The sequence below is a fragment of the Heteronotia binoei genome, chromosome 3 (assembly GCF_032191835.1).
Source record: "Heteronotia binoei isolate CCM8104 ecotype False Entrance Well chromosome 3, APGP_CSIRO_Hbin_v1, whole genome shotgun sequence".
NCBI lineage: Eukaryota > Metazoa > Chordata > Lepidosauria > Squamata > Gekkonidae > Heteronotia > Heteronotia binoei.
Window position 1 is genome coordinate 26,135,814 of NC_083225.1, and position 14,223 is coordinate 26,150,036.

Here is a 14,223-nt window from a genome sequence, read left to right on the forward strand (position 1 = left end):
GTGAAAGTTTTTGTAAATCGTTTGTAAATATTTTGTAAATAGCTTGTCACTCAAAGACAGGGTCTGTGTTCCAAACTGAGCTAACATTACCTCTATGTAAACCTTGAGGACACTATCAGAAGAAGTATGTGTACACCTGAAAGCTTATACCTAGAATAAAACTTCGTTGGTCCTAAAGGTGTCACTGGACTGGTGTGCACACACACGAAATATCCAGAATTAGACTTTGTTGGTCTTAAAGGTGCCACTGGACACAAACTTTGTACTACGGTGAATGGTAACTGTATTTCAATTACAGCAGTCGTGTGCATCTATGAACCTAGGTTAGCACAGCAAACGTTTGATGCTTTTTGAGGGAGGCCTCTTGTCTCTTTTTAACATAAAAACATAAGAGAAGCCATGTTGGAGCAGACCAATGGCCCATCCAGTCCAACACACTGTGTCACACAGTGGCCAAAAAACCCAGGTGCCATCAGGAGGTCCATCAGTGGGGCCAGGGCACTAGAAGCCCTCCCACTGTTGCCCCCACCCCCAAGCACCAAGAATACAGAGCATCACTTGCCCCAGACACAGAGTTCCAACAATACGCTGTGGCTAATAGCCACTGATGGACCTCTGCTCCAAAAGAATAGAGCAGATGGGTTAGGACCAGACGAGGTCTACCCTATAAGGCAGGGGTGGCCAAGGGTAGTTCTCCAGATGTGTTTTTGCCTACAACTCCCATCAGCCCCAGCTGCTGGCCATGCTGGCCTAGGCTGATGGGAGTTGTAGGCAAAACATCTGGAGAGCTACCCTTGGCCACCCCTGGTGTAAGGTAGAGAGGCCTACAGGGAGAAGAAGACCAAGATAAATCGCATTGTTGTTAGGACCCTGAGAAGGGCCGGGTGTGGGCTTCCTTTGCAGGTCGTTTGTAAGGGGGTGGGGGGGAGCTGCAGTGGGGTCTCCGGTCGCTGTGTGGCCGGGGAAGCCGCGCGGGGCGAGGGGACCCCCTCCCTCCCTGCGCCTGGGGAGGCCTCTGCAGCAGGCGCAGGCCCTGAAGAGGCCGCCGCGGCCTGCGCTCCTTGGTCTCCATAGCAACGCGGGCGACGCGCGGGAGGCAGCGAGGCCTCGCCGGCCCGCCCGCCGGCCAACCGGCCTCGGAGAGCCGTCGAGGGTCGGGGGGGGATGCCGGCGGTGGCGTCCGGGAGGGTGGCCGGCCGGGCCCGTCCCGCCTCGAGCGCCGACTGAGCGGCGGCCCCGGCCTGTTGTCTCCTTCTCCTTCCTCCCCTCAGGCCGGCCATGGCTTCGGCGCCCGCGCTGCCCCCTTTCCAGTTCCGTGCCCGGCACGAGAGCCCGGACTGGCGGCGGCTGAGCGCGGTGGACGCGGGGCGGGTGGCGGCCGAGCTGGACGTGGCGGCGCTGCAGGAGCACCTGGAGCACGTCACCTTCTGCAGCGCCGAGCGGGAGCGCTGCCCGCACTGCCAGGCCCCCGCCGACCCGCTCCTGCTGCGGCTCTTCCGCCTGGCCCAGCTCTGCCTCGAGTACCTCCTCCACTCGCAGGACTACCTCAGCGGCCAGCTGCGCGCCCTCCACGCCCACCTGCGCGACGCCGACGCCCACCGCGCCCGGCTGGCCGACGACCTGGCCGCCAAGGAGCAGCTCCTGCGCGCCCTCAAGGACGAGTGCAAGCGCCGCCGCAGGATGATCGGCACCCAGCAGATGATGCTCCAGACCGCCGCTGCCGCCTGCCACCAGGTAGGGTTGCCAGCCTCCAGGTGGGGCCTGCACATCTCCCGCTGGCAGGGGTCAGCTCCCTTGGAGAAAATGGCTGCTTGGAAGGGCGGTCCCCACGCTCTCCCAGCTCCACCCCCAAGGCCTCCAGGGATTTCCCAACACGGACCTGGCAATCTACTCGGAATTAACCCATCAGAATTTTGAGAAGAGGGAACATGGTTCAGTGTAGGGGATGATCAGCACCCAGCAGATGACGCACCAGACCACCGCCTGTCGGCAGGTAGGGCAGCAGGGGCCACAGCCCCCTCTCTTCACTCCGGAATTAGGGTTGCCAGCCTCCAGGTGGGGCCTGCAGATCTCCCGCTTTTACAGCTGATCTCCAGATGGCAGAGATCAGCTCCCCTGGAGAAAAAGGCTGCTTTGAAGGGTGGACTCTGTGGCATTGTGCCATGCCCCAGACCTCGCCATCTCCCGGCTCCTCCCTGGTCCTGGCAACCCTACTCCGAATTAACCTGGGAAGAGGGAACATGGTTAAGTGTAGGGCAGAGTTTCCCAAACTTCTTTCCTGTGGCCCAGTTATTTTTACACGTCTCCTTCATGGCCCACTAAAATTTGGGGGTGGAGCCAGGAGACAGGAATTATGTCATTTCCTGTGGTGTCAAGGGCCAAGTGATGTCATTTCTGGGGCACACTGAAACAAAACACCACCCTTTCCTGCGATGTCACTTCAAGGGCACTCCCCCAAACGTGTCGTGTCTCTTCTGAAGTAAATTCATTTTCAGAAAAATCTCTCTGAAACTCGTGCTGAGCCAAAATGAGGGTGGAAAGTGGGCGGTCCTCTCTTTCCACCCCCACACCTGCTTGCACCTACCTGTTTGTGTGTTCTTCTTTAGCTTGCAAGCACTCCTAATGCCCATGTTCAATTGCTTGCACCACCTACACATCCCTTCTTCAACAACACTGACCAGTGTATGCAGTTGGGAGTGCTGTTGCCGTTGCCATCAGGAATGTCAGCACTGTGTACCACCCACACTGGGCCCTGACAGCTGCTCTACTTCAAAATATGCTGACACATTTAGTAGGCCCTTCCTTCAGCTGCTACTAATGGAACCCTAATACAAGCTTGCTTGGTTTCAAGAAAATCTTTCGACAGCTATTTTTCATACTTTTCTTTGGTTGAAACACTGGGAAATTGCTGTGAAAGGTAGCAGAGAATTGTACTGCAATTAATGAATTAATTTCAAGTTATATGTTCCTACAAGCTTTTCTGCAGTTATCCCAAAAAGGATATTTATGAGGGGCTTGCAGCTTCTTACTGGCCGTGTTTCCCATGCCTTTAAAAGCAACCAGTTGTGCAGATACTTAGCCAGTGAACTTTTCATCCTTTTTAATATCTACAGGAGGAGTTTAATTTTGGGGTCAGACAGCTGTAAAAAGCAGGACCAGTAAAATGGTGCCAAGTTCATAGTACCATCACTTCCAGTGCTGTCGAGATATACCTCAGTAATCTTCAATAATCTCTTTCTGCCCCACACCTCTCACTTTCACTCACTCACACAGAAATCTCATAGAAGGCCAGCTGGCTACAACTGGGGGTGCCAGCTTTTCATTGGCAGAGCTCCTATGTCTGCAGCAGCAGTATGATGAACATACTGTTCATCCAGTAAAAATGGAAGAAAAAGAAAGAAAAAGGGAAAGAAATAAAAGGAAAGAATGAAATAGAAGGAAAGGAAAAGAAAGACATGGGAAAGAAAGAACATAAACATAAGAGGAGCCATGTTGGATCAGGCCAGTGGACTATCCAGTCCAGAATTCCCTCATACAATGTCCAAAAAGCACCAGAATGTCCTCCAGTGGGGCGAGGACACTAGAAGTCCTCCTACTGTCGCTTCTCCCCCACTCCCAGCACCAAGAATACAGACAGAGCATCACTTGCAGGGAAAGAAAAAAAGAAGGGAGGGACAAAGAAAAAAAAAGCCTTCCTCACCATCAGATGACAACAGCCAGCAACAATTCTGCCCAGGGGTCATTTGGTAAAAAAAATAGCTACTAGAATGCCCACTCCCCCCCTCCTGGCTGAAAAAAACCCACACACACCCTTCCCAGCTCCACCCCCAACGTCTCCAGGTATTTTAGACCTGGCAACCCTACTTGGAATTAACCCATCAGGATTTTGGGAAGAGGGAACATGGTTCAGCATAGGAGATGATCAGCACCCAGCAGATGATAATTCCAGACTGCCACCAGGTGGGGAGGGAGGAAGGGTTGCCATCTCTGGGGTGGGGAATACCTGGAGATTGTGGGAGGCGTTTCAAGGATGTATAATGGCATAAAGGCTGCCTCCCACTTTCACCAGGTGAATTGATCTCAGGTTCTGCCACCTAGAGGTCCGTTGTCATCCCAGATCTCCAGTCGCCACTTGGAGACTGGCAACCTTACCTGAGGTAGGGCAGCAGGGACCACATTGCACCCCTTTCACTCCAAAGTAACCCGTAGGGGTTTTGGGAAGAGGTTGTGTGGTTAAGTGTATGGTTGCCAACTCTTGGTTGGGAACGACCTGGAGATTTTGGGTGGGGAGCCTGGAGAGAGGAGCAGAGGAACCTCAACATGGTACATTGCCATAGGCCCCATCCTCCAAAGTAGCCACAAAGAACTAATTCCTGTTCTCTGAAGATCAGCTGTAATTGCAGGAGATCTACAGGCCTCACCAGGAGGTTATAACCTCAAAATGAACCAAGGGTTTTAAAGAATAAACATCAGATGTTTGAGAGCCCCAAGACATGAATGTCAGATGTTTGAGAGCTGTGAGATGGATGGATGGAAGGAAGGAAAATAGATGGCAGGAGGTGGAAAGAAAGCAACAAGCTGGCCAATGGGATAGTGGGGGCTTTGAGAGCTGCACAATATGTGTGAAAGAGCCATGTGTGGCTCCCGAGCTGCAGTTTGGCCACCCCTGATTTATACAATCCTGACATATTGAAAAGATTAGATCATGAAAGTGTTTTGAAGCACTTTATTGTGGAAGAACAAGGACTGGTACTTTAAGCTTGCCCTTGGAGCAGGTGAGATGACGTCAGCACTTTATGAACTTTGTTGAACAATATATGAACTGTCTATGAAGATCTGTGATGAGATTGACTCTATTGCGAATATTTTTGATGAAATTTTAGTATATCGATTATTGGTTATTTCTGATATACTATTGTTTATGAGCATAGAGTCTTAGTATCGATCTCAATTTGTTCATTTTGGTTGGTTCATTTTGAGGTTGTATCCTGCTTCTGTGGTTCTCTGTGGTCTCACCAGGAGGTTGGCAGCCATAGATCAGTGGTCCGCTGCATGTGTAGGGATCTGGTTTACTGTCCAGTTAAAAGGACTAGGCAGTTGGTGATGTGAAAGATCTCCACTGGAACCCCAGGCAACCTGTTGCCGATCAGAATTGGCAATACTGACCTGGATAAAATGGTTACTCTGAGGCTGGTCACTGTAGGTGCCCTCTAGCTCAACCCTCATGGTTCATAACTTAATGGTTCTTTTCTAGGCAGAGAGTCAGTGCAAGGTACTGGTTGCAGTCTTGGCCAGGTTCAAATGCCCACTCTTGCTATGGAAACTTGTTGATTGACCTGTGTGTGTGTGACTGTTAAGTGCCATCAGGTTGTTTCCACGGCAACCCTGTGGTTGGCCTAGGGCTAGCTATAGACCAGGGGTGGCCAGTGGTAGATCTCCAGGTGTTTTTTGCCTACAACTCGCATCAGCCCTGCCATTGGCTATGCTGGCTGGGGCTGATGGGAGTTGTAGGCAAAAAACGTCTGGAGAGCTACCGTTGGCCACCCCTGCTATAGACTACTCTCAGCCTAAACTACCTCACAAGGTTTTTAGGAGGATGAAAATGGAAAACAACGCAAGCTGTTTTGGGGAGAAAGGTGGAGTTTTAATGAAATAAAATAAGTGTTATGGTCTTTTAGGCCCATTGGCAACTGTAAGCTTCTCAAACGACATGTGAAGGAGGCCTCAGAAAAAAAGCAAAGCAAGTGTCCTTTTAAGTAATGGATTTCATATTTCTATTGAAGCTACTCATTCTAAGCTGTGGAGTCTTGTGAGCAAAAATTCTACTTTGTGAGCTGCTGGCATTAAAGTTATGAGTTACTGCAGAAATTAGTTTGATCTGTGGCCATTTTTTCCTGAGCCAAGACAAAAATGTTCGAGCCAGAGGCTAAAAACTATGTGAGCTAGCTCACACAAACTCAGCTTAGAGGAAACACTGGTTGAAGGCTATGCAAACCAGTGCATCGTCCTTTCAGAGAAATGATCACACCCTTGCTTTGTACCATATTGATTTTCAAAAATGTATTGTTTAAGACAGCGGTGTCAAACTCATTTGTTGTGAGGGCCAGATCTGACATAAATGAGACCTCGTTGGGCCGGGCTGGGCCATGTCAGGCTAGGCCATATGTGTACCTATTTAATATTAGGTAGCAGAGATAAACTTTTTAAAGGACACAGACAAACACGACTAAAGTTTTTTTTTTTTTAAACTTAAAATAAAACATAGTTAAAACATTATTAGCACTTGTTGGACTTTTTTGTATTTCTCCCATGGGATCCAGGAAACTGGGTAAAGGAAGCTCTGACTCTTTCCCTCCCTCCCCAGGGGTCAGGAAGGGGAGGAGCCTCAGCCAATGGAGAAAATCGAGGTTTTGCTCTGTAGCTGCTGTGCAATTGAGCAAGCCTGGCAAAGCAAGTTGAGATGCAGAGGAAGCAAGAGAGAAGGAGAAGAAAGCAGACAAGAGCCAGTTGCTTGGGAGCCTGATAGGAGCCCTCTGAGGGCCTGATTCAGCTCCCAGTCAACATGTTTGACACTCCTGGTTTAAGATTGCCATCATATCTGTATGGTGCAATTTCATCCTATCATTTCTGTGAGAGGCTCAGGGTGACGTACATGGTTCTCCTTTCCCCTTTTTTATTTTCACAACAGCCCTGTGAGGTGGGTCAGGCTGAAAGTGCATGACTGGCTCAGGTTCACCCAGTGACCTTCCACTGTCGGAGAATGGCACTTCCGTGGCAGATGTTATAGCACACTGGTTTATAGTATACTAAATAGAACTAGTTATGTAGATCCCTGTGTTAGATTGAAAGGAAATGATTGGGTGGATTCTTTCTCCTGGCCCTTGAAGGTACAGATTGGCAGGGGTTACATAACAACTCACTCTTCACAAAATCCTCAACTGCATTAACAATAGCAGAGATACCACTGGACCTTACTAGACATGTCAAAGTTCTGGAACCTTGTGAAAAAAACAGAAATCTCAGGGAAAATTGAAATATTTGCAATATATGTTTAAACGACACATTATATGCTTAAGCAACGTAAAATGCATCACTGCACTGTTTGTAAGTATGTGGTATTAGCTGGCATATTTGTGGAATTTAAAAGTATAAAATCCAAAGAACATTTTCTCGGGGCAGGGGGGAGGGGAAGAGGCACTTAAATGTTTGACTTGCAGCTGCTTTTTTCTATTAAAAAATACTGATGTCGAATTAAGAGACTGCCCAGCCTCCTGCTTTTAAGTCTGAATTGCATAATGTTACTCACTCAGTTAAAAACGGTGTCAGCAAGAGACACAGAGGCTGTAACTGAAACATCTGTTTGCCTGTTGTCTTTATGAGCACGACTGCAAACATTTACTTGTCGTCTGTCGATAAGATTGAAGTCGTTGGGTACTGTTGAATCCAGAGCCTGGTTGTCTGTGCCCAGATTCCATTGAAATCTTACCTGCCTCTATTTATTTAGAATATTAGTGACCTCTGCTCATCATGAAACCATTTGAGACAGCTTACAACGCTATACTAATATAGTAAAAGCAACTACATCAGTAAAACACAAAGCTGCATCATACACTTCTAACAGAGAGGATAAAATAGCAGCAGTGCAAGCAAGCAGGAGCATACAAGAATTAAATACAATAAATGATTGGATATATTTACACTGGTGCCTTCTGCCAAGGTTCCCAGAGTAACTTTGAGCACAACTGTACCAGAGTTGCATCCCAGGTTAGTGATCTTGGCTAACACACATGGAATATCATTCACTGAAACAGAGAAGGGATTGGATCCTAGGTGTTTGTTCCACTAATGTCAGTTCCATCTTCCAGCACAAAATGCCTCCTCCTAATGCAAGAGACTCTTTCACTAGGAGTGTCAGGGGAACCCAAAGACCGTAACCAAGGCTTTTTTTGTAGCAGGAACTCCTTTGCATATTAGGCCACACACACACAACACCCTCCCGATGATGTAGCCAATCCTCCAAGACCTTACAGGGCTCTTAGTACAGGGCCTACTATAAGCTCCAGAGGATTGGCTACATCATCCTGAGTACCCTGGTGAAATAATAATTGTGTGCCATCAAGTTGCAACCAAATCATGACCACCCCAGGACTCTGGGGTTTTCAAGGCAAGAGATGAACAGAGGTGGTTTTACCATTGCCTTCCTCTGTGTAGTAGTCCTGTTCCTGTCTGAGTACTAACCATGGCCTACCCTGCTTAACTTCCAAGCTGTGGCAAAATCAGGCAAGTCAGAGCTACTCAGCCGGCTACCAATACGTAGTAAGCCAGTAAATGACTAAATTTTTGCCTGGTACATAAAGGTGTTAGAGGAATGGATGCAGAGAAGGAATTTCATAGGTAGGCACAACAGGAGCAACAAAAACCCTTTTATATATGATCCTTGTGATGTATAAGTCTCAGAATGCTTCTGAGCATCAAGGGTAAGAACCAGCCGTTTTTGATTGTGCCTGGAAACAAATAATCAGCCATGTAATTCTTTCAGTACTGGCAAACTAGACCTATCTCTGCTTCATTTGCATCCCAAATTATATGTGCCCGCACTCATTGCAGTCATTCGTGCAGTTTCATTCATTACATTTCTTGTCATCTTCACTGATAGGACCGTGTATAGGTAGGAATTGGGCCATGCACACGTTGTGGGGGAGAGGGGGGAGAATAAATGAAGCAGTAACTGGTAACTCAGCTCTAAAGCTCTTTACAAATTAGCATCGTTTTAATTTGTATTTAATGCATGATTATGCAAAGAAAGCCAGAAACATTAAAATGTCACTCAAACGTGACTGCTGCTGAGATGAGAGATGGCATCAAGGGACCAACTCCAAACCTCTTTCCTTTCTTTTAAAGTGTGAAAATACTTTGTTGTTGCATAGAATTTATATTTATTTAGGAATAAGAGGGCTGATTTAAGACCTCAGTATGTGGCTTTTCACTGCCAACACGAATGCAGTTGCCTGTGGAATCAGGCATTGCATCCACTACAGACAAGTGGGACCATTACAACACCAGCGCTTAGTTAGATATAATATTTTATGGCCAATTTGATGCATTAAGTCATGCAGTGCACTTTGGACGAGAAGTCCCTGCTGCGTTTTGGCATTTCCGCAGCATTCAACCCTTTCTGCCAGGGCTTTTTGTGTTCTTGCATTTATCCAACAAAAAATGTAACTCAATTATTTATGCTCTTAGTGGCTGTTTCAACACATTTATATTTAATAGCGTAGTAGCTATCAGTAGTGGGTTTTTAAATAGTAGATGAGAGTTGAGAATTCAGCCATAAGAATCGGGTTCTGATTCTGCTGAACACGGTCCTAAATTGCGTTTACATGTGTTTCACACCATGCTCATTGGTTGCCTTAAATGCAGCGGTAGGGACTCTGGCAGGAAAGTCTGTCTATACCAGGTGTGGTCAAACTTGCTAAACGTAAGAACTGCATAGTATAAGCACCAGATGTTTGAGAGCTGGAAGAAAGGAAGATGGGGAGGGAGATGTGGGAAGAAAGCAATGTTACGTGCATTCTCCAAGCTGCCAGCTGTCTTGGCTTGGAGGAAGTGATTTAAAGAGAGAAATGACTTTTCTGAGCCAGCCAACAGGATAGGGAGGGGGTTTCAATATATGTTGAAAGAGCCACATGTGGCTCTCGAGCAGCAGTTTGGCCACTCTTCATCTATACTCTTTAGGAGTGAGGAGCAAGTGATTGCAAGATCATGCATCTTCAGATTGCTAACAGAAGAAAGCTAAATCCAAATAGGCAGCCCTGTCGGTCTGAAGTAGTAGAACAAAATAGGAGTCGATTGCACATTTAAGACCAACTTAGTTTTATTCAGAACGTAAGCTTTCGTGTGCATGCACACTTCTTCAGACGAGGAATGATGTACAGTAAGCAGAGCCACATATAGCTGGTGGGGTTTGGAATGCCAAGTTAAAATCCAGTAGCAGAATAGTAAAATTAACAAATTCAGAAAACCTTTGATCTGGGTTGCATTAGCGTGGGAAACCATAAAACAGTAACATGTCAGAATGTAAGAATGCCTGTTAATCATTCTATTGCTAATAAACCTGGGTTCAAAAGAGGGCATTTCTTTCCTAGCAGCCGGTTCATTTTTCATTCTTTATACATCAACAAATGAACAAAGTGGTTACATCTAACAATTTTAAAACATAAATGTAGAGCAACTGATCATGTGCCCATTTATATTTTTTCTGAAGCAGTCGAACATATGTAAAAAGCACTTCATGTCTCAGTTATCTGCTGACTTTATAATATTTTGTGTTAACAAAGCTTTTTGGGAATCAGTCTACCATGGAGTATTTCATCTGTTTGTAGAAAAAACCCATTCAAAATGGAGAGCCATCCAGTTGAGAATGGGCTCCAGGCTAGCATGTATGGAGACATGTTTCCTCAGCTGTATGCAGGGGAGGGATTCTAGGAGGAGCTCCTTTGCATATTAGGCCACACACCCCTGATGTAGCCAATCCTCCAAGAGCTTACAAGGCTCTTTTTTGTAAGCTCTTTGGGGATTGGCTACACCAGAGGTGTCTGGCCTAATATGCAAAGGAGCTCCTGCTAAAATTCCACCCCTGGCTGTATGTATTACAATTGTATATACTAATGTTTTGTTTTTTAATTGAAGCTCAACTTTTATTTTGCAGTGTCAGTTCTGTGAAAAAAGTTTTATGAACTATTCCTTCCTGCACAATCATTTGCAGCGTCGCCACGCCGAGGAATCACTCAGTGGTAAGCTGAAGTTCTGGAAGAAAATAACATATAGATCAGAGCTGGCCATTCATCTTGTTTTGTTTTGTTTTGTTCTGGCATAGAAAGTGTAACTAAATGCAGTTGACAGTAACCATTCAAAGAAGGAGTTGGCTTTGGAGTCCCATCACTTTAACCCAGTTGAATGTGATCGTGATTTAAGGGTTCAGTCCTGTGACACTTAACCTGGGTGTATGTCCCACCGAATACAGTGCAGTTTCAAGTAAGCATGCATAGAATGAGCCTACACATAGGAGTGCCAACTGCCAGGGATGAAAAATGTCATGTCCCTTTAACAGAGGGTTAATGGGTGGCTATTTATCAGTTGGTATTATGAGCCCTGTGGCACAGAGTGGTAAAGCTGCAGTACTGCAGTCTTAAGCTCTGCTCACGACCTTTCGATCCTGGCAGAAGCTGGGTTCAGGTAGCCAGCTCAAGGTTGACTCAGCCTTCCACGGTCGGTAAAATGAGTACCCAGCTTGCTGGGGGTAAGGAGTAGATGACTGGGGAAGGCAATGGCAAACCACCCTGTAAAAAGTCTGCTGTGAAAACGTTGTGAAAACAACGTCACCCCAGAGTCGGAAACAACTGGTGTTTGCAGAGGGGATTACCTTTACCTTTATTATTTTCCCACCCTGCTATGAAAAGCTTCACTTTGTCCGTTTCTACTCATTAAATTTCTATTAAAGGGATAGAATATTTTTCCCCAGGCCTGTTGACAACTCTGCTTATATGGCATGCCTGGATTTCATTTGTAGCAGCTAGTTGACTGGTAGTCCAATTTTACTAGAAGCAGGGCTTTTTTTGACCAGGGACGCAGTTCTGGCTGGCTTGCCATTGGGAGGTGTGGCCTAATAGGCAAATGAGTTCCTGCTGGGCCTTTTCTACAAAAAAGCGCTGTGTGAAACAATGGTGATGTCAAGGGGTGTGGCCTAATATGTAAATAAGTTCCTGCTAGGCTTTTTCTACAAAAAATAGCCCTGACTAGAAGTAAGTCTCACTGTAACCAGTGAGGCTTATTTCTAGGTAGGTGTGCATAGGATCCAGCTATCAGCTACTAATGGTATTCTACCCAAACCCTCGCCAATTTCTTTTCTCTGACATAATTGAACCTGTAATCACCGTAGTCTTTGCTCTAGTGATTTGCTCTAGTGATTTGCAGGCACCTGAAAGGGGCCTTTTCTTTATTCAGATCATTGTCTCTCCTGTTCTGTTTTTCTTGTTTTCTTCCTATAGTAATCTCCACTGCAGCTGCTGTCTGATTAGATTAGAGGATTGATTTTTGGGGGGGTGGGCTGGGGATGGGAACTACTAGGTCTGAAAGAAATTATAGTCCCCCCCCTCACACACAGCAGTTCAACTTTCCTGTTTATCATTCCCCCCCCTTTTTTTTTTGCCTTGCAGAGGTGGGGCCTATAACAAAAGTGATGCCTGAAATAGCAAAAACTTTGGTATAATTTTTCAGGATTCAGAGCCCACAAAGCTTGTTCATGGTCTGATATGGGGACCCCATTCTTTTTGAGCCTGTGGGCACCTTTGGAATTCTTAAACGGGGTTGTGGGTGCAACTACAAAATGGCTGCCAGAAGGGGTGGAGCCAGAGACAAAAAGTCAGTGTGGTCATGCACAACTCTAATAGTAACTCTTCAGCATTTTAGGCAGAAGCTCTGTTTAACAAGATGTCTTTTACAGTGAACAAACTACTTAAAAATATTAGGGTTTGTAGAATCTTTTGGGCTCAAGTGCCGTGTTCTATTAGAGAAAGTTTTTCTTCCAGACGTTTCGTTCTCAGCTGTGGAGAACATCCTCAGTGGCGTTGCAGCCGGAGCAGGCGCTCTGACCTTCTTGGCTGCTGTGCATTGAGCTGCTGTGCATTGAGCTTGGCTGCTGTGCATTGAGCACATCAATGCACAGCAGTCAAGAAGGTCAGAGCGCCTGCTCCAGCTGCAACGCCACTGAGGATGTTCTCCGCAGCTGAGAACGAAACGTCTGGAAGGAAAACTTTCTCCAGTAGAACACGGCACTTGAGCCCGAAAGATTCTACAAACCCTAACGATGTTACCAGCCGTGAAAACCTGAAATCTTTGATACTTAAAAATATTGCGCTTCAGTGGCATCTGCTGCACAGCCAATGAGATCTCCAATGGCCAGTTAGAATCCCTGGTGGGCAAAAGTTCCATTTGGCTCTGCCCACTATCTAAAAACCCTTGGCAGGCACCAGGAAAAAAATTGGCGGACACCATGGCACGCACAGGCCCCGTGTTGGTCTGTAAGGTACTGTGAGGCTCATTGTTACTTTGGCAGCAGAAGACTTAACATGGGTACCTCTTTGAAATTCCTCACTATAGTCAAAGACGACTCTTGTGAAGAGCTGGGGCTGTTTGAGAAGCACAGTCACTACGTATTTCATTTGAGGTTAAATCCTGAGAAAACAAACAAAATGCAACATAGAAACAGAACTGGAAGGGATCTCAAGGATCATTTAGTCCAACCCCCCCGCACAATGCAGGAAATTCACAACTATTCCCCCCTCCCACTTCCCCAGTGACCCCTACTCTATGCCCAAGACAGGCAAAAAAAAAAAAAAAACCCTTCAGGATCCCTGGGCCAATCTGGCCTGTAGGAAAATTCCTTCCTGACTCCAGAGGCAATTGGCATTACCAAGTATGTAAGAAAGGGCCACAAGAGCCAAGCACTGACAAATCTCTTTCTGCCCTCCCTCTCATGATCTGGCTAAATTCACAGAATCCACATTGCTGTCAGATGGGCATCTAGCCTCTGTTTAAAAACATCCAGAGAAGGAGAGTCCACCACCTCCTGAGGAAGTCTGTTCAACTAAGGAACCACTCCCAGCTGTCAGGAAGTTCTTTCTAATGCAGTGCCCCAAACTGAACATAGTACTCCAGGTGAGGTCTAACCAGAGCAAAGTGTCATCATCACTTTGTGTGTTCTGAACACTATACTTCTGTCGCTGCAGCCCCAAATTGCATTTGTCATTTTAGGTACCGCATCATACTGCTGACTCATGTTCAGTGTATGGTCTGCTGAGACCCCTAAGATCCTTTTTGTATATACTACATTCAAGGCAAGTCTCCCACGTCCTATAGCTATACATTTGATTCTTCTTACCTAAATGCAGAACTTTACATTTATCTGTGTTGAGATTCATTATGTTTTAGCCCAGTTTTCCATCTTTTCAAGATCATCCTGTGTCTTGACTCTGTCTTTTACTGTATTTGCTACAACTCCCAATTCAGTATCATCTGCAGTATCATAATTTAATGAGCATTCCCTGTATTCCTTCATCACCATTTATCAAGGTGTTGAACAGTACAGAGTCAAGGACAGATGCCAGAGCCATGCTGAAATCAAGATACGCTATGTTCACAGCATTCCCCTAATCCAACAAGGTA

General features: G+C 46.3%; 1 protein-coding gene across 1 annotated transcript in view; it reads left to right on the plus strand.

Moving 5' to 3' along the window:
* DZIP1 (DAZ interacting zinc finger protein 1) overlaps positions 1-14,223 on the plus strand; it is a 59,877-nt gene that overhangs the window by 5,440 nt on the left and 40,214 nt on the right. The window contains exons 3-4 of the mRNA XM_060235235.1: positions 1,272-1,734; positions 10,709-10,793. Of these exons, the coding sequence (XP_060091218.1) occupies positions 1,272-1,734; positions 10,709-10,793 (548 nt within the window). The remainder of the gene's footprint in view (positions 1-1,271; positions 1,735-10,708; positions 10,794-14,223) is intronic.